Raw genomic sequence first — 27,043 nt, 5'->3', positions numbered from 1 at the left:
AAAAAAGTTAAGCAGTCTCAACTTTTACGTGAAACAGGGGCTGAAAATAGATTTTGATCATTATTCCATAACAATGGCTGAATTTATTCCCTCCCTTCCTCCCAGTCTGCCCCGAACACTTTTGCTGCAGCCACACTCCCCTTACAGCGTTGCCTACTATCTCTTTAAGTTGAAATAAATGCTTCATGAAGTTATTCCTGCTTCCAAGAAAAAAGAAATTCCTTTCTCCACTTCTGATCTCCCACGGCACTTTTTTGCATTCCCTTCATGGCACATGTCAATTTCTCTCCCCCATTATAGTTATATACAAACTCTAATTCCTTTAGAACACATGGAAAAAAGGCAAAAGATAAAATCAATGATAACACCCCAGTGGTTTGAATAAAGCCAATCTGATTCTGTGTCCCTCACAGTGTCTTGTCCACAGAGACACTCAACAGAACTAAGGAGATTACGATTTTAAGTTAACACATGAATGCCAACAGAACAGGCAGCTAAGCAGCACACTCTGCTGCACAACTGGTCATTGTATCTATCACGCAAGACCCAATTAACCACAGCTGAATTGTCAAGAGGCCTGCTGAAGTTTGGAACTGGGAAACTTTTCCAAGTAGTAGTTAGTAACCAATTTTAATGATATCTCAGTTGGCATCTATTAATAAATATTCATCTTCTGAAATGACATTAAGAAGCAACAATTTATTCTAAGCTTATCAAATTCCTGATAATCAAATACTCTTTCACTGCTTCTACTTATCTTAAAGGAGTATTTATCCTGAATCTTTTCAAAGAGAGAAAATGCCAGTTCTGAGTTTAAACAAAGGAAATTATCTGAAGGGGAAATATTAAGGTGGCCAAAAAAAGGTTTCCATGTTTTTTCTTGTTTTTGTGTGCGTGTGTTTTTTTTGAGACAGAGTCTCACTCTGTAGCCCAAGCTGGGAGTGCAATGGCACAATCTTGGCTCACTGCAACCTCTGCCTCCAGGGCTCAAGTGATTCTCATCCCTCAGCCTCCCCAGTAGCTGGGATTACAGGTGCCCGCCACCACGCCCGGCTAATTTTTTGTATTTGAGTAGAGGTGGGTTTTGCCATGTTGCCCAGGGTGGTCTTGAACCCCTGAGCTCAAGCGACCTGCCCACCTGGGCCTCCCAAAGTGTTAGGATTACAGGCGTGAGCCACCGCACCCAGCCTTCCATGTGTTTTTTAAAGCAGTCTTTACACGCAAAAAGATGTTATTTATTCAGGAATTATGACTTTGATATTTGATAAGCTGAGTTCCTAAATCAGAAAAAAAGCATCAAGTGATCATTTAAGCTTAGAAGTCATTTAGTCCAAGTTTTGTAAAACACTGTTACTCAGCAGAAAAAAAGAGTATCATATAAAGCCAATTTTTAAAATAACATTTAAAAGACAAAATTAAAAAGCACAAGTCTTATTATCACTTCTGCAATCTTCTCTGCAAGCTAGAATTCTGAAGATTATAGCTTCATTAAAGCACTCTGTCCCACTCACCTAAGAATCAGATAAGAATGGGATATATGTGGCCATCTGACACGATATTCAAAAGCTCCACAACAAATGTGAATGATAATCTTGCAAATCACTGAACTAGTGGATAACCCTAAATAACACTGACTTTAATAGCCCGCTCACCAAAAAATCAACAGGCATGATAGAATACAATCCTCTTTAAAGGTAACACAACTAAAGTGAAAATGTTTTAACAGATAATACATAAGTGTCACAAACAAAAATACAACTGTCAGCACATGGAATGTAATAAACTATTAAGAGATTTACAGTGTCACAGCTGAGTGATTGTGGCAGAGCTTAAATACAGAGGTGGTGTGGTCAATCCTCAAAATGATAATATCCTATCAAAGGACTGACCTACACTCAAACATCCTGAGCTAAAGCTTTTTTCTAGAAAATAAAATGTTTTCCATTAAAGCCTAAAGAAAGGCATCAGGAAAGGGCATTTTCCCGACAATGTGAAGACGCCACTGGGTCAGCATACCTGGTTATTGTGCTGACGGAGAAATGAGATGGAGGCTGCGTCTCATGCATGAGAAGTTTCAGGTAAACACTGCTTTGATCTCTTGCCACGGCCACTACTGGATCAGCTTGTCCTTGGTCACATTTATAAAACAGCTTTGGGACAAGCCTAACACAAAAGTAAGGTTAATTTGCTTAAGAAAGTAGATGAAACTCACCTGCGATAGACCACCCTCCTCCCTGCAGATGGCTAAGCCAACACCTCTGGTTACCAGCGGACACCACTTCTCGCCCCCTTTCTCAGGTGGCGTTCTTCAAGCACGTGACAGCGTTGTCTCCAATCTCAGGGTCACTCTCTCATGCACCCACTCGGACATAACTGGGTGCTGTACTTTCTTTTTTTCTTTTTTTTTTTTTTTTTGAGACAGAATGTCACTCTGTGGCCCAGGCCGGAGTACAATGGTGCGATCTCGGCTCACTGCAACCTCTGCCATCCAGGTTCAAGTGATTCTCCTGCCTCAGCCTCCTGAGTAGCTGCGATTACAGGCGCCTGCCACCGCGCCCGGCTAATTTTTGTAGTTTTAGTAGAGACAGGGTTTCATCACCTTGGCCAGGCTGTTCTTGAACTCTTGAACTCCTGACCTCGTGATCCACCCACCTCAGACCCCCAAAGTGCTGGATTACAGGCGTGAGCCCCCACGCCCAGCCGGGTGCTGTACTTTCTTTTGTCTGTCATAAAATTTAGTCCCTTTCTATTCACACTATTAAATGCTTTAATTAAAAACCAACTTTGAAAGTTCTCTTTCTAAACCTTCTGATCAACATCAACAAGTGCTGAACAATGTCTGTCCACAGAGTACTGAGCACAGAGCAGGTCTGAATGCCAGCTGCATTCCTTAGGCACTTTTGCAATTTTGTCTGCAAAATTGTCCCAAACACTCCCAGATGACAAAGCTTAAGCTGAGATTCCTAACAAATCTAAACTGAATTCAAATGGAGAATACGGGTAACATTTTCCTACAAAAACAAAAGGGTTCATATCTGCCATCAACACTCAGTAATACTTTTAGAAACAATCAACTATTTTATCATATTGGTCTGCAAGCCCCATTATCTTTAATTAAAGTCTCTTTCCTCATGGAGACTTGATCATGAGTAGAATTTTTTCTAGAATATAAGAAGTAACTACTGGCTGGGTACGGTGGCTCACGCCTGTAATCCCAGCACTTTGGGAGGCCGAGACAGGGGGACCGCTTGAGGCCAGGAGTTCAAGATCAGCCCGGCCAACATGGCAAAACCCCGTCTCTACTAAAGATACAAAAATTAGCCGGGCATGGTGGCACACCTGTAATCCCAGCTACTTGGGAGGCTGAGGCAGGAAAATCGCTTGAACCCAGGAGGCAACAGTTGCAATGAGCCAAGATTCCATCACTGCATTGCTGCCTGAGTGACAGAGCGAGACTCTGTCTCCACAAACAAACAAATAAAAAGAAGTTGCTATCATTTGCAGAAAATGGTAAAGCTGCAAAATCTCTGAATAGGCAAGTCATATAAACCTATTAAGTAAATGAAAAGAGTGTCTCACAAGTAATCAAAGAAATGCAAATTACAATGATGAAAATGAAAAAGAGTATGCACCAAAATGTACTTTGGTTTTCTTTCAGTAGTTTGATTACAAAGATTATTTCCTTTTTTTATATTTTCCTTAAATTCTGTTCATTAAACACGTATTACTTTCAAAAGAAGGTAAGTTATTTTAAAAAGAAATATCAGCCGGGTGTGGTAGCTCACGCCTGTAATCCCAGCACTTTGGAAGGCCAAGGCAGGTGGATCACTTGAGGTCAGGAGTTTGAGACCAGTCTGGCCAACATGGTGTAACCCCATCTCTACCAAAAAATACAAAAATTAGCTGGCAGTGGTGGCCCTCGCCTGTAATTCCAGCTTCTTGGGAGGCTGACGTGGGAATCACTTGAACCTGGGAGGCAGAGACTGCAGTGAGCCGAGATCGCACCACCACACTCCAGCCTGGGCATCATAGAATGAGACCCTATCTCAAAAAAAATAAATAAATAAAGAGAAGTATCAACTTCTGCCCAAAAAACTGATACATATTTAACTTTTTTTGAAATATTTGTACTGGTGAGAAGAATCAGGCACAATCACATTCTGGTAGTGGGAGTATACTTTGGCATGTTTCTGCTATATGTTCTCAGAAGTGGGAGCTGAGCTGTGGGTATGCAAGGGCATACAGTGTGGTATAATGGACATTGGAGACTCACTAGGCGGAAGGCTGGAAGGTGAGGGACAAAAAACTACATATTGGGTACAAGGTACACTACTCGGGTGACAGGTGTACTAAAATCTCAGACTTCACCATGTAACCAAAATTCAGCCATGTAACCAAAAACCACTTGTACCCCCAAAACCATTGAAATTTAAAACAATGTGTATATGTAGAAAGAAACGAAGGAAGGAAGGAGGGAAGGAAGGAAGGAAGGAAGGAAGGCAGGAAGGCAGGCAGGCAGGCAGGCGGGAAGGGGAAGGGAAAGGGAAAGGGAGAGGGAAGTGGGGAAGGGAGGGAAGGCGGGAAGGGAGGGAGGAAGGGAGGAAGGAAAGAAGGAAGGAAGGAAGGAAGGAACAATGGTATGTTTTTGAAGAGCAGTTTCACAGTAAGTACCAAAATTATTTAAAAATCCACTTCTAGGTGATCTACTCAAGAGAAATGAAAACATGTCTACACAAAATCTTGCAGGCAAATGTTCACAGTACCATAATTCATAAATTAGCCAAAACGTGAACTCTATAATATCCATCTGATGGATAGATAAAATATGGTATTATTCATATAATAGAATACTTTCACCAATAAAAATGAACAAACTACTGATACATGCTACAACAAGAACCAATCTCACAATTAAGTAAAAGAAGCCAAATGCAAAAGTCCATCTATACTGTGACCCCAGTACTATAAAATGTCCAGAAAATAAAATCTTTGTTTGTTTTGAGACAGAGTCTCTCTCTGTTGCCCAGGTTGGAATACAGTGGCGCGATCTCTGCTCACTGCAACCTCCGCCTCCCAGGTTCAAGTGATTCTCCTGCCTCAGCCTCCCGAGTAGCTGGGATTACAGGCGTGTGCCACTACATCCGACTAATTTTTGTATTTTTAGTAGAGACAAGGTTTCACCATCTTGGCCAGGCTGGTCTCGAACTCCTGACCTCAAGTGATCCACCCACCTCGGCCTCCCAAAGTGCTGGGATTACAGGCGTGAGCGCCTGGCGAAAACACAAATCTTAAGGGACAGAAAATAGATGAGTGGCTGCCTAGGAGTGGGGGCAGGAACCGGAGGTTACAGCAAATGGGCACAAGGATACATTTGGGGTGACAGAAATGTGATAAAATTGGAGTTTACTATACACTCAAAATGAGTACATTTCAAGAAATGTAAATTATAACCTCCATAAAGCTATTAGAAGATTTGTTTTAAATTTAAAGCCTGGCCAGGCGCCATGGCTCACGCCTGTAATCCCAGCACTTTGGGAGGCCAATGCAGGTGGATCACGGGGTCAGAGTTCGAGACCAGCCTGGCCAATATGGTGAAACCCTGTCTCTACTAAAAATACAAAAATTAACTGGGCGTGGTGGTGTGCCCCTGTAATCCCAGCTACTCGGGAGGCTGAGGCAGGAGAATCGCTTGAACCAGGGAGACAGAGGTTGCAGTGAGCCGAGATAGTGTCTGGATAACAGAGCAGGACTCTGTCTCAAAAAAAAAAAAAAAAATTCAAAGCCGGGCCTGGTAACTCAACTTCCAGGAATTCTCAGAAAAAGAAAACTATACACAAACATTTATGTATAATAGTTAATTGCCAAAAAAATTATATAAAATTTTATCACAACCACATAGTAAAACAACGACCCATAACTAAAATTACTGTTTCATAACAGGAAAATGCTAATAAAATATTAAGTGAAAATTGTCAGATTACAAAATTGCACGTAATTTTGACCTGATTTTGAACAAGAAACTATAGTATACAGCAAAATATTAACAGTGATTACCTCCAGGTGGCAGCAGAATTGAAGGTGATTTTTTTTTTTTCTTCTTAGTACTATTCTCTATAGTCCAAAATTTTTACAATGAAAGTGCATTACTTTTTACAATGGACAGTTAGTATTTTGTTGTTTTTTTAATTATAATTTTAGACTTTTTTGGATTTTTTTTTCATTATAGTTTAAGAATAGAATGGCTGAAATGAGCTCAGATTCAGGAATACTGCTCTACATCCTTTGAATTCTTCCCTCTCTTTCCATTCTCGTATCTTTCAGTACTTCAAACCAAAAAAGGAAAAGAGAGAAAATACTGGTAAATACCTAATTAGTGATGCTGCGGCAACATGTCGCACCCTGGGGTCTTCATCTCCAAGCAAATGGATGACAACATTATTGAGCACTCGTTCTTGCAGTTTTAAAAGCTTTAGAGAGAAGGATAATAAAAATAAACATAATCTTGTATTTGACTAAATTTTAGGTAAGATATTTTGGAAAGCTAGTGAGAAAGAACTCAACATTACTAGACTTAAATCCATATGACACGATTATAACTTTCATGATATAAACTGTGAAATAAACATCTAAAACATGACGAATGCATTTAGAGAAATTCCACAAGGAAAGCCTCACTTTCACCTTCTTGAAGGTAAAACAGCATCTCACAAAAATAAACCACTTACCCCTGTATAATGATGAGCCCCTCTGTGTAAGTTTTCTGCTTTTGCCTCCAAAAAGCTCACCAGCCTAACAAAACAGCACATTTAACAATGAAATCATTTAGTTACTCAGTAAACACTTACCACCAGCTTGCTCCAGAGCAGGCTCATCCAGGTGCCCTGGAAGGACCTTGGGCAGCACTTACTCAAAACAACAGAAAAGGCCAATGGCTTTAAATAAATAGAGGTGGCATTCCTCTCACAATTCCAGACTCAATAAGACAGTACTCAGTAAACTGTTTTTCTTTTTCTTCAAAATAAATACTACTTCAAAAGACTCTGTAAGTGCCCTATAAAATTGGCTCAAGCCACAGAAGGGGTGAGCTGGGCCCTCCATAACCTGCTATCTTGCTGCCCACTCACGCACGCTCAGCATCCCTATCTGTGGGTGGAGCCGAGAACAAGCCCAGATTTATAAACATTCCAAGGATTAAATGAAATAACCCACAAGGGCTCTATAAAAGGTGGCTTGGAAAAAAAAAAAAAAAAAAAACCCTAAATTATAAAGGAAAATTTCCCTTTTAAAAGAAAGTACTGAAAGAAAACTTCTCCAGCCAAAACTTTACTCTTAGAAAATGAAAGTGCCAACATAGCTCATGTTTTTTTTTTTTTTTTTTTTTTGAGGCCGAGTCTCACTCTGTCGCCAGGCTGAAGTGCAATGGCCACAATCTTGGCTCACTGCAACCACAGCTCACGTTTTTTAATTGCAACAAAATATAAACCAGCTGTCTTACCTAGGTTCAGGATAATGATGAGTATATTCTTTTTAAACAAGCAGAATTAATATAAGCTACATTTTTTTAAAAGTTTAAGACAAAGATGAAAAATTCTAAGCTCTTTTATTCCCACTATCCAGAATACTTAAATGACGAGGACTACCAAAAAAAAAAAAAAAATCAACTCTTCTACTTATATTTTAAAATTCTAGGCCAGGCACAGTGGCTCATGCCTGTAATCCCAGCACTTTGGGAGGCCAAGATTGGAGGATCAATCGAGCCCAGGAGTTTGAGACCAGCCTGGGCAACATAGCAAGACCCCTTTTCTACAAAAAATATTAGCCAGTGTGATGGCACACACCTATTGTCCTAGCTAATCGGGAGGCTGAGGCAGGAGGACCACTTGAGTCCTAGAGTTCAAAGCTTCAGTGAGCTATGACTGTGCTACTGCATTCAAGCCTGGGTGACAGAGCAAGATCTTGTCTCTAAATAAATAATAAAATAAAATAAAATTCCAAGCATAGGGCAAAGTTCAGCAAAAAGCCACTGGGAGGAGAAAATCATTGTCATCTACCTAAACCACTGAGATTTCTGATGGACAGGGTACTTGATAACATCATTCCTTGCATCAAGTGATCCCAGAACTTTCAATTGAGCTTAGTTCATGAAATCTAATGGATGTGACTCACTTACCTGAAGTCAACCTCCGCAAGGGTTTCCAGAAGCTCTGTCCTCACCAGCCAATAGGAACTGTTCCTCAGAGTCAGCACATCGATGATCAGCTGCAGTCCTAACTCACTGTAGCTGCTGCTGCAGAGACTCATGACACAGTGCTGGAACACAAGGTCCAAGGCAAGAGGACAGCAGGTTAGTCCCACTTAGTACCCGCGTCTTGACGGTTTGAGAACCGTCACTCTTCAACACACAGTGTTCTGGGTTTAACTGCAACCAGGATGTTGCACTTTTCCCACACCTCTCAAGAACATTGATTAAGAATACTTTATCTCAGTCAATACAAGCTTAAAAGTAAATGTGTCCCTTTCACATAACTGGTTCTTTCTTCCTTCCATTTCTGCTTATGTCATGGTTTCAACTCTCCAACGGCAACTTCACAAACATTGATCAGTTACAGAGGGGCCTGCCGCACAGCCCCAACACCACTTCTAAATAAATCTCAGACCCAGGGGTAGGAACAAGGGACCTACACCAAGGACCACCCCACTATGTCACTATGTACTCCACAGCACGAGAGAACAGAACAGGCCCCTACTGCTGTACCCCTCCCCTGCAGCCCCAAGCACCCAGGGGCACCATCACATGCATGGCTGACACAAAGACCCCCAGCTAGCCACAAGATTGAGCTGTTAGCATGCTTCCTTCTGCTCAAAAAAGACACAACTGACTGAAACAAAACCTGGAAACCAGAGAGAAATTACTGTCAGGCATGACATTTTAAAAGGGGGAGTTATCCCACAAATTTGACAATTGTAGGTTTTTTGCTTTGATTTTTACCAGTTAATTTTTACTCTTGTTGACTGGCCAGTTGTGACTTATGAGCCAGCTGGTATGGAAAGGTTCAACATGCTATCACTTAAAGAATTGAGGCTATTCCACTTTATACAGAAACAGAGGTTGAGTAAATAATCCCTAAGGCTCACTTTAACTCTTACCGTACTATGGGCCTAGCACAGTGGTTTTTTTTTTTTTTTAATTCAACTGATTATTATTACTATTATTTTTGAGACAGTCTCACTCTGTTGCCCAGGCTAGAGGGCAGTGGTGCAACCACGCCTTACTGCAGCCTTGATCTCTGGGGCTCAAGCAATTCCCCCTCCACCTCAGCTTCCCAAGTAGCTGAGACTACAGATATGCACCACCATACCCAGCTACTTTTTTTTTTTTTTTTTTTTTTTTTAATTTTCTGTAGGGACAGGGTCAACTATGTTGCCCATAGTCTTGAACTCCTGGGCTCAAGCAATCCTTCCACCTTGGCCTCCCGAAGTGCTCAGATTACAGGCGTGAGTCACCGTGCCCAGCATATTCAACAGACTTTACACTTAATGATAGGTTATTTCTAAATATATCCTTTAGGAAGAGGTCTATTTCAAACAAATATTCTGAGAATTAGAACTTAAACTGAAGTTTATGAAGCATTAACTTTACTGGCAACGTTTTCTTTCTAAAGCTGAGAGATGGATACATGGTGGGTATTACTGGTTACAGCTTTAGAGTGTATGGAAATATTTCCTATTAAGCTCCAATTTTAATTGTAGCAATGATAAAATGTCCACTAAGTGAAGCAATGGTTCCACAGAAGATTATGCTCACCCTCACAGCTGTACAAGCTAACTTGCAAGTAACAGAAGACTCATCCTTCAGTGTTTTCCGCAGCAAAGGAATGCAATCCGCCAAAGAAAATGTATTTCCTAACCAGAAGAACAAGCAACAAACATCATCATCTAAACTTAAACCTTAGTAAGGATATCTAGAAAAAACACAGCTGAAAAACTGGCCGTTACCTGTGAGGGTTCTAATGGTGCCCATCCAATCTCCCACGTGGAAGCGGGACCTGCTGAGGATGGAGCAGATGAGGGTCCCACAGAGAATGGCAGTGGCTCCTCGAACCTGTGGGTCTCCATGATCGATGTAGTTCAAGATGTCTGAGACATACTGTTCCTCTGTGGAGATAAATTGCTCAGCCATGGAACAATTCCCTACTATCAACTTTCTAACTCGAAACAAAAGCTTAATTCTCAGGGAAGAGAAAAAGAGGTGTGAAGAGAAGATCCAAATTCAGAAATGACTTCACTATAATAACCCTAAGTGATAAAAAAAAAAAAAAGTTTCAGGATTTAAGAATTAGAGATTCATCATATTGCCAATATGTCCTCAATACCACAGACTTTCTGGATTATAATTCTAGGTTGTCAGATAATAAATCTGATTAAAATTCCAGATTCCACTTAAAAAAGATTAGAAAAAACCCTATTACACACTTACCTCATTACCTCATATAAATTCAAAAACACAAGTGTACCCTCTCACTCAAAGAAAAAGAAAGAACGAGAAGGCTCCATAGTAAGCATGGGCGCGATGGAGACACGGGTCCACTGCTGCCTCAGCCAGTCCTGGTTCCCACTCACCCTGAGTGTGAATGCCTGGCCTGGCTGAGCGTGACTCAGCGCCACTGCGACCAGGTACAATTTGTGCTTTAGGTTTAAATCCAATGTGTATATATGTTGGCTCTTACGTGCTGAGGTTTCTACTTTTTTCCTCTATGGGTTTCATCTAAAGGGAACCCATGAAACAAAGAACTTCACTATTCATGTGTTTTCTGAAGAGCTACAACGCAGGTCAAATATCCCAAATGAACTCAAAACACTTACTGCTCTAAAATAGTCAATACTAAAATAGTTTTTACAATAATGATTAAATCTGAGAAAATAAGATGTGAACTTTTAACATACCAGGGTATTCCGTGGTGTCAAGAGGAACTTTATAGAGTTTGCTGAAGAAAGATTCCGGGTGGAGGGCCACAGCTGCTCCCACACAGCTGAGGGCCAGGGCCTTCACGCTGACCCTCACATCCCTGTCCGGAACCAGCACTGCCAAGAAATCACCCAAGCCATCTTCAGCCTCAAACAACAGATTGTTTTCAAATGAACAAAACCAGACCCAATAACCTACCTGCTCCCATCATTTCCTCCCTCCCCTCGGCTAGTGAAAACCAAACTCATCCTCAGATTCTACTTCCTCTGCTGCACACAAGGCAAAAACAGGCCACCAAGCTGACCTCTGATACCTAGTTATTTCCTTCAACTGTGCACATCCCCTTTTGTACTCACCATTTTTTCCCCCTGTTAGCAAAAACGAAGCAGATAAAAGGCGGACACAATGGACAAGAGGTGCAGAGTCATCATCAGTGGACTGTCCAATGTCACCTTTGATGCGGCAAGGCTAGAAAGGAGACAATGACACTTGTTTGTCTCATACTCAGCAATACATTCATGCATTAGTTCATTCAACAGATAGTTCTAGAGCAGCACTCGTGCCAGGTGCTGGGGATAAAGAGATGCCCTGGTTTGTGCCCATATGCACACCTGACCTCACAGAGTCCATGGCCAAGCAGAAACAGACAAGTCAGAGGCAGCAGGACACAGGGTCACAGGGCTGTGGCAGGGGATAAATGCAGCATGCAGGGAGGGTGGGCGTGGTAAGAAGGCAGTTGACACTAGGCATTCAGGAACGGCTGCTGTGGAAGCAAAGCATGAAAGGTCTTCTACAGGACAAGCAGAAGCTACTTGGGGAAAGGCAACAGCCTGGGGAAGCCCAAATCTAAGAGGAAGTGGGCCTGGTAGATAGGGAGATGCCAAAGGCTATAACTCTGATTAATGGGACGAACTGTGAAACGCTATTCCTTGTCCTTGAGGAATTAAAAGTGAAGACAGTTACATTTACATGTAAAAAGATAATATGAAGAGAGACTTTTAGAACAGTTCAGTAGAACCAAAACAAGAAACATTGCAGGCCATACGCAACCATCAAATGAATGATCCAAGAAATCAGACAAGGAAACATTCAGTACAGAATAGATTTGTCTGGGGCACACTCTCAAAGGAGGCAGAACTCAGGCAATTCTCAAGGCTGTGGGTAGTACCTGGAAAGGCAGAAAACAACAGGCCTGGGAAGAGCTGGTATTTAAAGGGGAAATTTAAAGGCCCAGGGATGGGCAAGCAATAAAGTAGACAGTAGCCAGGGCGATTTTAAATCCTCACACAAGCTCAGAAACACCAAGTCGTCTCAAGCCTATGTCCCTCACCTTGTTTTCTTGATCACCCGGTTCAGTAGCTTCATCTCTCAACACAAATTTATCAACACTGCTGTCAGAAGGCTGCCTGCTGTGACTCATGTTTTTCAATAAATGTGCCTGTTGAAGGGCTTTAAAAACAGAGAAATCAAGATTAAGTGACAAATTTCCACTTAAAATACAAGTATACATTTATGCTAAGATAACTCAAAAGTATAAGATTTAGATCAAGAAAAAGTATGATTATTCCTCAATTGGTCATTTTCATCAGCTATTCAGAACTCAGAAAACAGTATCAAAGGATTTCTTCTTGGAAGCAAAGATATAATTAAGATGTCCAGGTCTGAATACAAACCACTTTGTAGCGCATCACCTGTAGTCCACATACCCATGGAAGAGTTCCTGAAGGCCTCCGAGGCTTCATCAGGAAGAATACCTGTGGCTTCCTCATCCTCATCCTGGGGCTGTCCAATCTGCAGGCCCAAATACTGGTTGTCGGTACCGTCTAACACCTAAATGGTTCAAGGGGGGCTGTGAGAATTTTGAAGTGTGATCACCAAGAGACAAGCCCTCCAACATGGAAGTGCAACGAGGAAAGAGCACATTTTACACACAGAACACAAATGTACTCATCTGTCATTTATTTCAAGGCACAGAAATGCACGCATGGAAACTGCTAAGAGCTTACTGATCACTCATTCCCACTACATTATGAAAAGCTCTATTAGCTCTAAAAACTCCAAAAAAATTCCAATGTGGACATTTCTTTTTAATATGAAAAAGAAAAAACCCACACAAAAATATTTGTCTTCACAAACAAATTTTACAGCAAGTTGGAAATATGAGGACAAAGCTTTTAGACAAAAACCTAACAATATAACAGGTTATCTCCTAAATTGCAAAGACTAAATCTACTAAATTTAGGGTATGGTATTTCATATGTTTAGCCATTAGCTTGGGGCATGATTCCACATCACAAGATGTTTCATGTCCACTTGAAATGTCCTGTGTAATTTACCTAAAAAAACTGAACAATGGACTACCAGCAAATTATTACCAAAATACTACTTTATTAAGTTTGTTAACTACTATACTATTAAGTAAAACACTCAATGATATGAATGTTTTAAATTAAAATTGGAATGTAAAAGCAACTCCATTTCTGGGTATTTAGCCAAAAAAATGGAAAGCAGAGTCTCCAGGAGCTATCTGTACACCCATGTTCATAACAGCATGATTCACAATGGCTAAAACATGAAGCAATAGAAGTGTCCATGGACAGAGGAATGGAAAAGCAAAATGTGGCCTATCCATACAATGGAATAGTATTTGGCCTGAAACATTAGGAAGTTCTAACATAGGCTACAACATGCATGAGCTTTGGGGACATTATGCTAAGTAAAACAAATACTGTGTGACTCCTAAAGTATATGAGAACCTAAAGTAGTCAAATTCAGAGGACAGAAAGAAGAATCGTGGTTGCCAGGGACTTGGCGGGAAAGGAGGAATAGAGTTCATTGGGAACAGAGCTTCAGTGTTACATGATCAAAAGGTTACAGAGATGGGTGGTAGCAATGATTCCATGACATTATTTAAATGTATTTAATACCAGCGAACTGTATACGCAAAAAAATGGTTAACAACGTAAATTTTATGTTACACATATTTAACCACAGTTTTTAAAACTGAAAATAAAATGGAGTATAAAACTCAACATGGACTTGTAGCAAACATTATTAGACTATCCATGAGGGTTTCTTATCCACTAACTTAGAGATGAGAGGTGCTTAAACCTATGCCGCTATCAAATAGGAAATGTTGTAAAAGTTTTTTGAAAAGTCAAAAGTTCTTAAAATAATCCACAGTATTATAATATCACATTTCATTAAGACCACAGATCTGTTTATAATAGGCTCCTTAAGGATTTTTAAAAATAATTATTTAACCAGGGCCCAACAAGGCCTTAAAAAATGTAAAATGCACTCAATTTTAGCAGAGTTCATATAATCAACTATTCCAATTTTTTACCTCAGTGTTCAACACAAAAGACATTAAGTTGTTTCCTTCAGTGAAGGTATCAGATGAGGTCAAGCTCTCCATTAATGATCTAAGCTGCGCTGTCAATAGGGGTATTAGATAAGAAGAGAACAAGCAGGAGGGTTCAGGTCTGGGTCTCCAGGGAAGAACTCAAAAGATGGCAGGTGGCAGGGCCGGGCATGGTGGCTCACAACTATAATCCCAATACTTTAGGAGGCCAAGGTGGGTGGATCACCTAAGGTCAGGAGTTTGAGACCAGCCTGGCCAACATGGTGAAACCCTGTCTCTACTGAAAATACAAACATTAGCTGAGTGTGGTGGTGCCCACCTGTAATCCCAGCTACTCAGGAGGCTGAGGCGGGAGAATCGCTCGAGCCTGGGAGGCAGAAGTTGCAGTGAGCTGAGAACGAGCCACTGCACTTTATTTTTTTATTTTTATTTTTTGAAAAGGAGTCTTGCTCTGTTGCCCGGGCTGGAGTGCAGTGTCACGATCTCGGCTCACTGCAACCTCTGCCTCCCAGGCTCAAGCAATTCTCCTGCCTCAGCCTCCCTAATAGCTGGGACTACAGACATGTGCCACCACGCCCAACTAATTTTTGTATTTTTAGTAGAGACAGGGTTTCACCATGTTGGCCAGGCTGGTCTCGAACTCCTGACCTCAAGTGATCCACCTGCCTCAGTCTCCCAAAGTGCTGGGATTACAGGCATGAGCCCCTGTGCCCGGCCTCCACTGCACTATAGAGTGAGACTCTGTCTCAAATAAAAAATAAAAAAAAAGATGTCAGGCCCCTCTGCCCACTTACAATTTCAGAACTGTCTGAAGGGGTAACAGCTGAATCAGGCCCTTCGGTGGTGGTCTGGGAGCTGTCGCTGATGGGCGAGGAGGCCTGGGTCCCATCATTCAGGTCCATGGCAGGGTCAGATGGGACGGCGCTGACCTGGCTGGAGCTGTGGCTCAAGATATCCTCCTCATCCCCATCAGTGGCAGAGCTTGTCAAGTCACAGCTGGCCAGATCCACTGAGTCCGCCTGCAGTGTGTGCTGTGACCGTGGCTGCTCTGTGATGATGTCATGACCTGCTGACCCTGGAGTGGAAACCCCTGAAGAAGCAGCCAGCTCTCCACTGATCTCATCCTTCACTGAGGCTGAAGACAGAGAAACACTCATTTGTCAAATGGAGAGAGAAAACATTCAATAGGGAATCACAGGCTTGCAAAATAACAAACAGTTCCACTGTTATCAAATGTTTCAGCTGCACAGCATCCTGAAGACGCTGAAATGCAGGACAGCTGTGCATCCTTCAAGCATCTCTCACACTGCCTCCCACTACAGTACCCACCTTATAAAATAAGGCTTATCAGAAGGTAATATTCTCAAATGGTGTTTCACTGCAAAAACCGAAGTTCAAGTTCTTAACTGACTACTCCAAGCCTTAGCTGGAGCAATATATAAAGACATTTGTAATTAAGGGGCAGCCTAGTCAGGGGCGCAAAGCTAGGCGGTCACAGACACGCAGGTCCTCTAAGCAAGCAGCGGTCAGAAACAACTGTCAACTCATCTCTCTGGGGTGGGCTTGCCTTCTTCCAAGCCACATTCAAGATCTCGACTCCAGTCCTATTCTCCTGGAAGATAAACCTGTAACACACTTTCCTAGTTGACTTTCTAAATTACCATTTAAAAACAAAAAAGGCTATATAAAAATTATGGCAAAAAGGTCGACATGAAGCTGTTGGCAGTGGTCACTCCGGGGGCAGTTGGGTCGGTAAGCATGTGAGCTTTATAGTATCCAGATTGCTGTGATGTTTTATTGTTGTTTAATTTGTGTAATCAAAAAAAATCTATTTTTATTTTGTAAATAAATAATTACTACTAGAATTATTCAGATTTTCCTTTCTAAATATTTAAGTCTTACTTTCAGTTATAGCTAAAATATTCTTTTAGATAGGATTATACAACCAAAACCACCCTCATATAATCCAATTATTAGTACCTTAAGTTAATCCTCATCTTTTATAAAGTACACAGAGAATTTCATTAGATAAGTATCTGTAACTGGCCGGGCATAGTGGCTCACTCCTGTAATCCTAGCACTGTGGGAGGCTGAGGCAGGCAGATCACTTGAGGTCAGGAGTTCCAAACCAGCCTGGCCAACATGGCAAAACCCCATCTCCACAAAAAAATACAAAAATTAGCCAAGCGTGGTGGCAGGCACCTGTAGTCCCAGCTACTTGGGAGGCTGAGGCAGGAGAATCGCTGGAACCCAGAAGGCGGAGGCTGCAGTGCACCAAGAGCACACCACTGCACTCCAGTGACACTGGGTATCTGCACTGGGTGACAGTGTGAGACTCTATCTCAAAAAAAAAAAAAAAAAGAAAAGAAAAAAGATAACTATCTGTAAACAAAGGCAGATTCTTTCAAGTTAAACTATCCATAGGCAATTTTTCATCCCATAATTTTTCATCCCATTTCCCAACCCCCAGCATAACCCATCCAACTCATGAGATGTTTCAACCTGCCATCCCCTACTCACAAAGCCCTATGCTCAAGCCATAAACCTAATTTTAAAACAGCCTAAACCACGGAAAACAACAAATATATGATGCAAACACCACAGACACCCAAGCTTCAGAGTAAGTATTATAAAAGAAGCCCGAATATGCCCCATTTAAGCAACCTGGCTCCACTGCTGCCCCCAGTTGTGCTGTCCACCAGGTGCAGGGGGACGGGCAGGAAGGGCAAGGGGTGGACGGCAGACAGTGAAGGTCCACACCAGCGGCTAACTAGTGAGAACTACCTGTTAAGGCAGAGCTGCTGACATCCGATCTCGATTCAGAGTCATCCTCCAAGGCTTCTTCTTCTCCTAAGAGCACTTTGCCTAGTAAATAATGTACCAACATTCCTTTTAGTTTGCTAAAAATAAGGACTTCAAAATTAAGTAAATGCACTCTAAAATGAAACTCATAAGAATATTTAATTTACTCTAACATAGTTTATCATCATATATAAGTATTTTTATACCTCCACAGTATTAAACACAAAGAATGTAGAGATGTTATGTTTAGAATGCTATTAAAGTCAATAAACCTATATGGAAAAAGTTAAAAGCAATGATTCTCAAACTATACCACAAAACATTTTAATAATTAATATTTATTGATTTGGATTATTAAATAATCTATATTACTACTTAAACTTAAAAATGGTAAGTTATAACTGTAAAGATCCAATGCTATTGGCCAAAGTCACTTTCATTTTATTATCTTTTAATTTTCTGGACTTTATGATTAACAATCAGAACTTAAGCATTATATGATCTGGAAGGATGAAATAATACTTCATTTGAAAGTTCTAAAAATACATTTTATTGTTCATCTTCAGAATTACATTAACGAGAACAAATGAAACCAACAGTCTTAATATGATTTAAAACGGAACTCATTAAATCTTTGTGGCTACATCACATATGAGTGTCATTAAATGACACTATCAAAATAATTATTGGGAATTTCTAATTTCTGCTCTTCAAAGAAAAAGTCAGAAGTATGATAACTTCCATAAACTTACAATGATGTGAGATTAAAAGTGAAAAAATGAGGAAAGGAAACCCAAAATCTACATGGAATTAACACAGCAACTTGGCCTATCTACTAAATAATAGGAAACTTTATTACAAAATAAGTTCTTTACCTTGAGAAATCAAATAAAATGCCAAAAAGGTGAATTCAGATCTTAACAAAAGCCATCTCTATCTTCCCAATCAGTGGTTTGCAAATATGTTCCATAGAGCCGTCCCCAGGGTAATTTCCTCAAAGGCACAAGAGCTAGGCTGCCACCAGAAGAGAGGCTCCAGGACACCCCCACCACTTTCACCCTAATCCTATATCCAACACAACTCTACCTTCATCTGTCTTATAATTTGGGCAGATTTCACTTAAAAAGGATTTCCAGCTATAACAAAAGAGTTTGAAGACACAGCTCTAAATGGGGGAAAAATACCAAAAAGGCTTAAAAGAGACAGGATATATCCCATGTCCCAGCCAGAAGAGGATAAACTCATCTCAGCAATGTGAATCAGTCATCTTCGTTTTCACTGCCACTGGAAAAAGCGACTAAGAAACAAACAAGTGTCAGAGTAACTTAGTCACACGTCCAAAAATCTCTCCTAATTCAAGAATATAGAGATTAATTTTTCCTAGAATCCTTTTGGCTTCTAAACAATGTTTCACTAAAATCTCAAACTTGATTAAGTATCTCATACTATGATGACGCAAGTATTATAGATTCCAAGTTCTCTTAAGAAATGTTTACTTAATTCAATGAAGGCTAGAATGTTATTCCTGTTAAGATCCCATTTAATACTGCAAATAATATTAGGCATTAGGCTCTCAATTAAATACTCAAATCATGACACAAAAAAGGATCAGTCTTTTAAGATTTCAAAATAGAAAGTGACAGCAATTTTTTTCCTATGCAAATCCACACTGGAAAAGAAAATAACTGGCATTGCAAAAGATAATGTGTACCAAAACTAGCAGATTGTATCACAAACACTTTAATAAAAGTTAAGTTTTATCAGAACATTCTGATATGTACAAAGTTAAATATGGCTGAAAAATGATAACCAGGTCCAAATTAAAATAACCCAACAAAGGAAACTTTTTTTTTTTTTTTAAGACACAAGGTCTCATTCTGTTGCCTAGGCTGGAGTGCAGTGGCATGACTACAGCTCACTGTGACCTCAAACTCCTGGGCTCAAACAATCCTCTTGCCTCAGCCATCTGAGCAGCAGCTGAGGCTACAGGCACATGCCACATGCGTGGCTGTTTTTTTGTTTTCTTTTGTTTTGGTAGAGACCGGGTCTCACTATGTTGACCAGGCTGGAAAAGAAGCTACTTAATAATATTCCTGACTAATACTAAATAAAATTTACTGAGAAGGTAACTCACAAAATATAACAACACATTCCCTAAGGCAGGTATGGGCAAACTGCAGCCTGTCTGTTTCTGTAAGTAAAGTTCTACTGGAACATAGCTGGCCAGTAGCTCATGTCTTTACAACTGTATTCCTGTCACACGGCAGAGCTGAATGTTGCAAAAGAGACCATATGGCCCATAAAGCTAAGATGTTTACACTCTGTCCCTTTACAGAAAAAGTCTGCTGACCCCGAACATTAGAAATTTATGATGCGTTCAAAATTTATGACAAAGCAATTCTGATATGAAAGTAATTTTTAAAAGCCACCCTACAAAACTATTCAGGCCTGGTTATCAGATTCCAGCAACATTCACACATATAATCACTCGTCTGAGAAGAGATATACACAGAGTCCAATACAGTATTACAAGAAATACAAGATACATTACATTACAGAAATACAAGAAAATCAGTAAGATTCAACACAAGACTCTGATTTCTGAAATAATCACCTTTTTGTTTTCTTGAAAGGACAGGGCTGCATGAGGAACCCCCTCCAGCTGCAAATCACAGAAAGTGACAGATAAAGTAACAAGCTGATAAAATCTAGAAAAAATGTGAAAATCTTCAAACAGCTTGATTCAACTTTAAAACCAGAGAAAATGTGAACGTATTTCCACAGGAAACACTTAACATCGCAGTTCAACATTTTAATTTCAATATGAAAATTACATTAACATTCAAATATATAGTTCTAAAGATATGACCTAAGAAATCAAAAAAGCTAAGATAAATTGCATTTTAAAAGCCAAATTAAAAGTATTAGAAATCTCAGATTATTTAGTTGACTAACAGTCAAGTATAACTTTTCATTAGCGATGGGTATTTCCACTCATTATTTGTAAGGCATGCATTCCCTACAGAAAAAAATTCTTCCGTGTAAAGGACAGGAAACAAGGCAGATTAACATTTCCTGCTCATGGTTCTGGCAAACATTTATGTTCACACGAGGCAGCAATAAGACTTCAGTCAGATTCTCTCTAATGTGGAGGCTGTGAGTAAAGGCCACACTGCACACACAGTGTGCACTACACCGACCATGTTGCAGTGGCTTAGGAGAGGCCGGAGACAGCAAAAGTTTATCCATAGCCTGCTAGGCACCAGACCCAGTGGTAGAGGCTGGGATTCAGACATTCCCACCCACTCCAGCTCCCAAAGGCAGCTCTCATGCCAGACAGGACCCACCAAGCTCACTGCTCCAGGGCAGCACTGCATGGTGGGATAGGGCCCAGCCCCAAGAGCATGGAGAGGAGCTGACTGGGCAGTGGAGGCAGACGCAGAGCTGGGGACAGACGGATTTTCTAAAGTCAGGCCAGGAAGGAACTCTCAGATCCCTCTGATGACTTGAAGATGCCATTTCTGGCAAATTAACATAAGGATCCTGGAACTATTTTCCCTACTGTTTTCATTTCTCAGCACCTAAAATGCCACAGGAGGCAGCCAAGGCAGAGAAAGAATCAGGAGGAGGGGCTTTAAATGTGTGGCCTCATTTTGCCACCCAACCTGCTAAACTTTAATTCTCTTATTTTATTTTTAAATTTATTTTGAGACAGCATCTTGCTCTGTCACCAGGCTCAGTGCAGCTGCCATCAAGACTCACTGCAGCCTCAACCTCTTGGGCTTAAGCAATCCTACCACCTCAGCCTCCAAAGCAGCTGGGACTACAGGCATTTGCCACCATGCCCAGCTAATTTTTTTTTTTTTTTTTTTTTTTGTAGAGACAGGGTCTCACTTGGCCAGGCTGTCTCAAACTCCTGGGCTGAAGCGATCCTTCCAAAGTGCTGAAATTACAGGTGTGAGCCACCACACCCAGCCCAACTCCCCTATTTATAAAATAAAGATGAAATTTGTATTATAAGTTTTGGCAAGGAAGATGGAATGCAGACTGCTTAGCACAGGGCAGGCCCATAATCAATAGAGTGTAACTAGTATTACTGCAAAGTTAATTGTAAGAGTAGACCTTGCTAATAACTTGCCTATAAGTTCCACAATACTCCCACTACGGCTTCGGCCACCAGACTCCTCCTTAGCAGCGGTGAGCTGCCCAATGCCCCCAACTGCGGTCAGGGTTTGCAGAAGCTCGGGTGGAGGCGTTCTGAAGAGCTGCTGCAACAGCTCCAGGGCTCCGGTCACAACATTGTGGTCTTGGTGCTGTGTATGATGTAACGTCAGTTCATAAACCTAGAAACAGAGAAACACAGGTGTTCTGGTCAGAGTTTATAAAATGCATCCTAAGCTTCACTTTTTTGTTGTTTTTAATAGGACTTCATTGACAAAGTTTATACCTTAACTTCTCCCCCTAAATATTTCCCTATCACTTCCACCAATGTGATCATTGGCTTCCATGTTGTTTTCTAAATTCCCATGATTTTTTGTTATATTAATTCCTTAAAAATAAATGAAGCACTTGCACTAGAGGAGCAGCATGAGAATGAAGATCTCTATTTCCCAAAACTGGTGACTAGGAAAGGGAAAATAAAGCCCAGCATACACAGAGGGGAGAGTCAGCTTGACACACATTTAAAAATCAAAAAACACTATTATGAGTGCCACTGAGAAAGAGCTACCAGACATTTTAAAGGCAGTATGCCATATTTATTATCACTTTTAATACTATATCACAGTGCTCCCCAACCTTTCTGGCACCAGAGACTGGTTTCACGGGAGACAATTTTTCCACAGGGCCAGGGGATGGTTTCAAGACGAGACTGTTCCACCTCAGATCATCAGGCATTAGATTCTCATAAGGAGCGCACAACCTAGAACCCTCACATGTGCAGTTCACAATAGGGTTTGCACTCCTATGAGAATCACATGCTGCCACTGATCTGACAGGAGGCGACGCTCAGGTGGGAATGCCAGCTCACCTGCTGCTCACTTCCTGCTGGGCAGCCTGGTTCCTAACAGGCCATGGACCAATACCGCTCCGCAGCCTGGGGGTTGGGGACCCATGGACCAGTACCACTCTGCAGCGTGGGGGTTGGGGACCCCTGCTATATCACATTATATGAACATAATGAATTTATTCTTTTTCCCTTTAATTAGAGTTGCCAAATAAAATACAGGGCACTCAAATTTAAACTGTAAACAAACAACAAATAATTTTGTAGTGTAAGTATGTCCCACATGATTTGGAATATACTTACACCATAAAATTACTCATAATGTATCTGAAGTTCAAATTTCACTGGTATTCTGTATTTTTATTTGCTATTTGCCAACCCTATCTTTAATAGTATAAAATACATGTTTCTTTTTTTCAAAATCAGACAGTGTAGAAGAGTATAAAGTAAAAAGTCTCACTTTTAGCTCTTCTGATGGTAACTTCTATACCCCTGAATGCCAGGTCAGCAAACCACAGTGCACAGGTCAGGTCTGGCCTGCACCTGCTTTTGTACATAAAGTTTCACCGGAACAGAGCCACATTTACGGGCTGCCTGTGGCTGCTTTCATGCTACAAAGGTAGTGTTGAGTAGCTGCCACAGACTTGGGATGGCCTGCAAGACTGAAAATATTTACTATCTGGCTCCTTACACAAAACATTTTTGGGTACCTGCTCTAGGTAATCAGCTTATACCTTGACTTCTTAAGCCATCCATTTTGAACAAAGAATCTCCTGGCTCCTCTCAATGTAATAAGGAAATCAGCACCCACATTTCCTTCACCTCATCTGCCCCCTCCTAAATTCTGTTAGCAACAGCACTGCTTTCATACTATGGAGATTTCCATTTACATGCTACTAGGTAACACTATTTACATTTAATGTTCTCTGCCTAGAAGTTGAGCCAAAAAACTTAACTAAAAATAAACGGTATGCATCTTACACATCACATGTTCATAAATGTTATTCACTGCATAATTTATGAATAATAATGTTCACAAATGTTATTCACTGCAATAATGAAATATTTCTTTCTGAGTCCAGTCACAATAACCTAGACTCAGAAAGAAAGAAAGATTTCAGTACTACTCCATGTCATTTGAAAGAGAATGTCCCAAGGTTAATGGTCAAATGGATTCTCTTACTGTAATCTATTACTTGCTTAAAATTTATTCTGCACCTTATTTGCTTCATACTTGGATCACAAATTTCCTTTATAAATCTTGCTGACCCTCCTATGGATGGTTACTAATTGCCTTTTTCTCCCTCCTTGTTGATAATATATGCATATGCCTTCCCTCTGCCCAGCTTCTTAAACATACTATTTATTCAAGAAGAATGGCTTCTAATACGAACTACAGGCCGAACAACAATCATCCTAGAATTGCTTTTATTGCATGCCTAGGTGAGAGAGTTTGCTTCTTGGATTTCAGGGCTTCCTCTATTTTTCAATTTATTCTTTTTTCGAAAAGCACACATGGAAAGCAAACTGAGTTCCTGCATATCTAAAATTATCAATATTTTGCCCACACTTGCTTAATAGTTTGGCCAGGCCTAGGATTATATTAAATTCTAATTAAATATGGTTAGCCAAACTACATTTGCTGAATTGAACGTCTCATGGTAATTTAATTAAGAACAGTTTTTAGTCAAAAGAAGATGGAGTAAGATATGTTATAGAGATAATCATATCTAGAGTTTAGAATTTGCCAGTTCAAAAATGTGCCACACCATTTATTTACTTTGGAGAAAGGTCTTAAGAAAATCAGCAATTAAGTCTCACATCCATACCCTTTTTTCCCCTTCACCCTCTATCCCTGTCCTTCCAGGATTACTGCAATCCCAATTTAACACAGTTTCGATCTGTTCACAAATGTTAGAAACCTCCATAACCAGCACTCTTGCTAATCTATGAGAAAGCCTGCAGGCCTTTTCAGGACCCACCCTTGCTCTGTCTACGCACCCACACTCGTGTGCTGTGAGCACTGTCTTACCCTTTCACTCCTGGGACTTGGCAAAGACCACATTTTCTGTCTATAAAGCTCCTGTCTTCTCCCAACTCTGTGCCGGGTCAGATTCCACGTGCCCATAAGTGACCGCTCATGACTGAATTTCTCCAGGCCCCACCATGTGCACCTCAACCTTGCTAAACTGTTTAGTAATTATTTGCTTTTCCCATCAGACCAATGATCTCCAAACTTTTACGATCAAGCAGCCTTCTTAAAAGCATCAGTTAAAAAAAATTGAGCATATAGTCTCAATACTTTTTAAAAGAGTACACTTATCTTAAAATATTATATAAGAAATACTGGACTCAGATATAAAATATACACTAAATCGGACAAGGCTTTTCCTCCAATTATTGATTTACAGGAAATACAGAGAAGAGAAAAAGGTGTTAATTTACACAGTAGAGATGTAAGCAGTATATCAGACCACAGGAAAACTCAGAAGACAAACAATCTGGTTTCTCAATAAATGAACTCTAAGGGAAAAAAACTGGGATGGAGGGGAACCAGTTGATCAAAGAGATTTACAATCCTTATCAACCAATTTTACTTAGATGCTGATTCCAAAAGAGTAGAGAGAAAAATTGATAATAAGTTGGTGGGTATTTGATGTAGGAAATGTTTAATATTTTCAGGTCTAACAATGGCACTGTTTTGTGACGTTGTTTCGGAGTTTTGTTTTTTTGAGACAGAATCTTGCTCCATCACCCAGGATGGAGTGCAGTGGTACAATCATGGCTCACTGCAGCCTCAATCTTCCAGGCTCATGTGACCCTCCCATCTCAGCCTCCCAAGTAGCTGGGACTACAGGCATGCATCACCACACTTGGCTGATTTTTTTTTTAAGACATGGGGTTTCGCCATGTTTCCCGGGCTGGTCTCAAACTCCTAGGTTCAAGTGATCCGCCCAGCTTGGCCTCCCAAAGTTCTGGGATTACAGGCATGAACCACTGCACCTGACCATCATTTTAAAAATAAAGTTTTAAAAATAAAGAAGAGTCCTCATCTATAGAGATACTGAAATACTTATAGATGAAATAAGAGGATAATTGGGGTTTTGCTTTCAATAATAAAAAAAGGGAGAAGTAGGATTATAAATGAAATATAACTGGTCATGAGTTGATACTTTTGTATGTGTGGAATTCTCAATAAAAAGCTAGCTTAAAAAAAAAACAAGGCAAGGTAAAGACGAAATAAACTATATTTTAAATGTATTATTACCATGGCTACACCCTTTTTACTCAACAAAACACTCAGCAGTGTTTTTTGTGAAGGAAATATAAATGTCATATCCCATGAGACTCTGCTTTTATTCTGAAAAATAACCAAAGGGCAGCTGGTTGGAACAGAACTCTCAGCCCCAATACTTTCTTAAGAGTCCGCTTTTGCTCAGCTGTTTATCAACACGCAGCACTTACATGGCCTTAACATGTGCCAGGAAGCATTCTAAGCATTTTACAAACACTACCTAACTCAGTGCTTAAATTATTAGCATCATCTTCAATTCATGATTCTATTAAGAATCATTTTAAGCCACTTACAATTTCGTATCCTACAAAATTTAGCTAAATGGCACACATTAAGCACAATAAAAACCCTGACATAACATTTTAAGTAAAGTTCAAAAAATCCAATTGCTTAAAATGAGGCTGCATTGTTACATAGTTAGTGAAATAACCTGAGTAAGCGTGCTACAAAGAACTGAAGTCAACTGCCAATCACAGTACATTAGAATTACTGCAAGGTTTCTCTGCATTGGAAAGAGAAGTTCCGACATTTTGTTCCGACACCCCAAACGACCACGTCCCTATCTCCTCGAGTGAGCATATACCACCGTGCCTAGACCAGCGTGCTAGGCCACAGCCTCCATGGGGCAGAAGCTGCAGCTGAAATACTCACCATTGTATACCCAGCCCCTATCCCAGAGCCTAGCACACAGTGGGTGCTCAATCAGTATTTACTGGTGAATGAACACGTATCGTGACCTCTGGTTTGAGAAACAGGGTAGCAGTGGTCTCTGAGAGGCTTAGGTAACACAGCACCTGAGGAGGCATCACCTGCATTTGACTCACGGTGACAGGGACATACAGATGGAAGGCAGCTAGAGGTCAGCACCTAGGGTTGGAACCGAGCAGCGCAGCTCCAGAGTCCACACCTCTAACTCTCGGTTCTGCCACTTCTCTTCCAAATTAATCGGTTCTTTGAATGTCAGTCATTCACATGCAAGGCCTAGAGTAAACCCTGTGCTCCTACCTGGACAAGCTGCTCTGCAGAAGGAGAGACTTCCATTTCTTTCCGTGTCACTCCGAAGCTGCCTTTCAGGCTTGTGTCCTTGACCTGCTGCTGCAGCAAGGGCACCAAATACCTCAGGGTGAGCAGCACGCCAAGAATCAGCAGAGTGGAATGTTCATCCTCGACAGGAACGAGTAAGCCTGCGGGGGTGGAAGCAAGACATCTTAACATCTGACTCACTGTTTGGAGATTCCCAGCTTAATTTGTTAAAAAAGAAGAGATCCTGAGAGATCAAGATGGCACAAACATGATCGTGAATGAGTACGCCATGAGGCCCACTGGGAGTGGCTACACACCCATATCCCTAGCTTAGCAAGGTCCTTTCCAGAGAGCCTCACTGCCTTTGAAAGCCAGGTCGTTATTTCATATCACCCGTCCACATGCTCGCTTCAGCACTTGCCAGTGTTCATTTCCACAGTTACCCAAACAACAGGAGAAACTGTCAACTGACCTACAGAGAACCCGCAGGAACCCGAGGCACAGTCTCAAGCCTCACAGACTCACCGTAGTCATGGCCGGCACAGACGGAGGGCCAGGCCCTGGGTGGCAGACAGGGCTCACACCAGC

General features: G+C 40.9%; 1 protein-coding gene across 3 annotated transcripts in view; it reads right to left on the bottom strand.

Annotated features, from left to right (window-relative positions):
* The window catches only part of HTT (huntingtin), a 167,111-nt gene that overhangs the window by 98,486 nt on the left and 41,582 nt on the right, over positions 1-27,043 (bottom strand). For 2 of the 3 annotated variants that reach the window (XM_031010011.3, XM_055384412.2), the window contains exons 8-22: positions 26,438-26,616; positions 21,271-21,475; positions 19,747-19,794; positions 17,115-17,195; positions 15,125-15,465; positions 12,673-12,796; positions 12,297-12,415; positions 11,323-11,434; positions 10,945-11,082; positions 9,997-10,155; positions 9,806-9,903; positions 8,171-8,310; positions 6,726-6,789; positions 6,367-6,467; positions 2,017-2,163 (exon numbers count right to left, since the gene is read on the bottom strand). In XM_031010011.3, the coding sequence (XP_030865871.3) occupies positions 2,017-2,163; positions 6,367-6,467; positions 6,726-6,789; positions 8,171-8,310; positions 9,806-9,903; positions 9,997-10,155; positions 10,945-11,082; positions 11,323-11,434; positions 12,297-12,415; positions 12,673-12,796; positions 15,125-15,465; positions 17,115-17,195; positions 19,747-19,794; positions 21,271-21,475; positions 26,438-26,616 (2,056 nt within the window). Of the gene's footprint in view, positions 1-2,016; positions 2,164-6,366; positions 6,468-6,725; positions 6,790-8,170; positions 8,311-9,805; positions 9,904-9,996; positions 10,156-10,944; positions 11,083-11,322; positions 11,435-12,296; positions 12,416-12,672; positions 12,797-14,312; positions 14,828-15,124; positions 15,466-17,114; positions 17,196-19,746; positions 19,795-21,270; positions 21,476-26,437; positions 26,617-27,043 lie in introns of those variants that run through there. The other variant, XM_063705026.1, reaches the window with a different exon arrangement.

Source organism: Gorilla gorilla, chromosome 3 (genome assembly GCF_029281585.2).
Source record: "Gorilla gorilla gorilla isolate KB3781 chromosome 3, NHGRI_mGorGor1-v2.1_pri, whole genome shotgun sequence".
Taxonomy (NCBI): Eukaryota; Metazoa; Chordata; class Mammalia; order Primates; family Hominidae; genus Gorilla; species Gorilla gorilla.
Note: the sequence above shows the minus strand (reverse complement) of the source record. Positions and strands in the feature narration are given on the sequence as shown.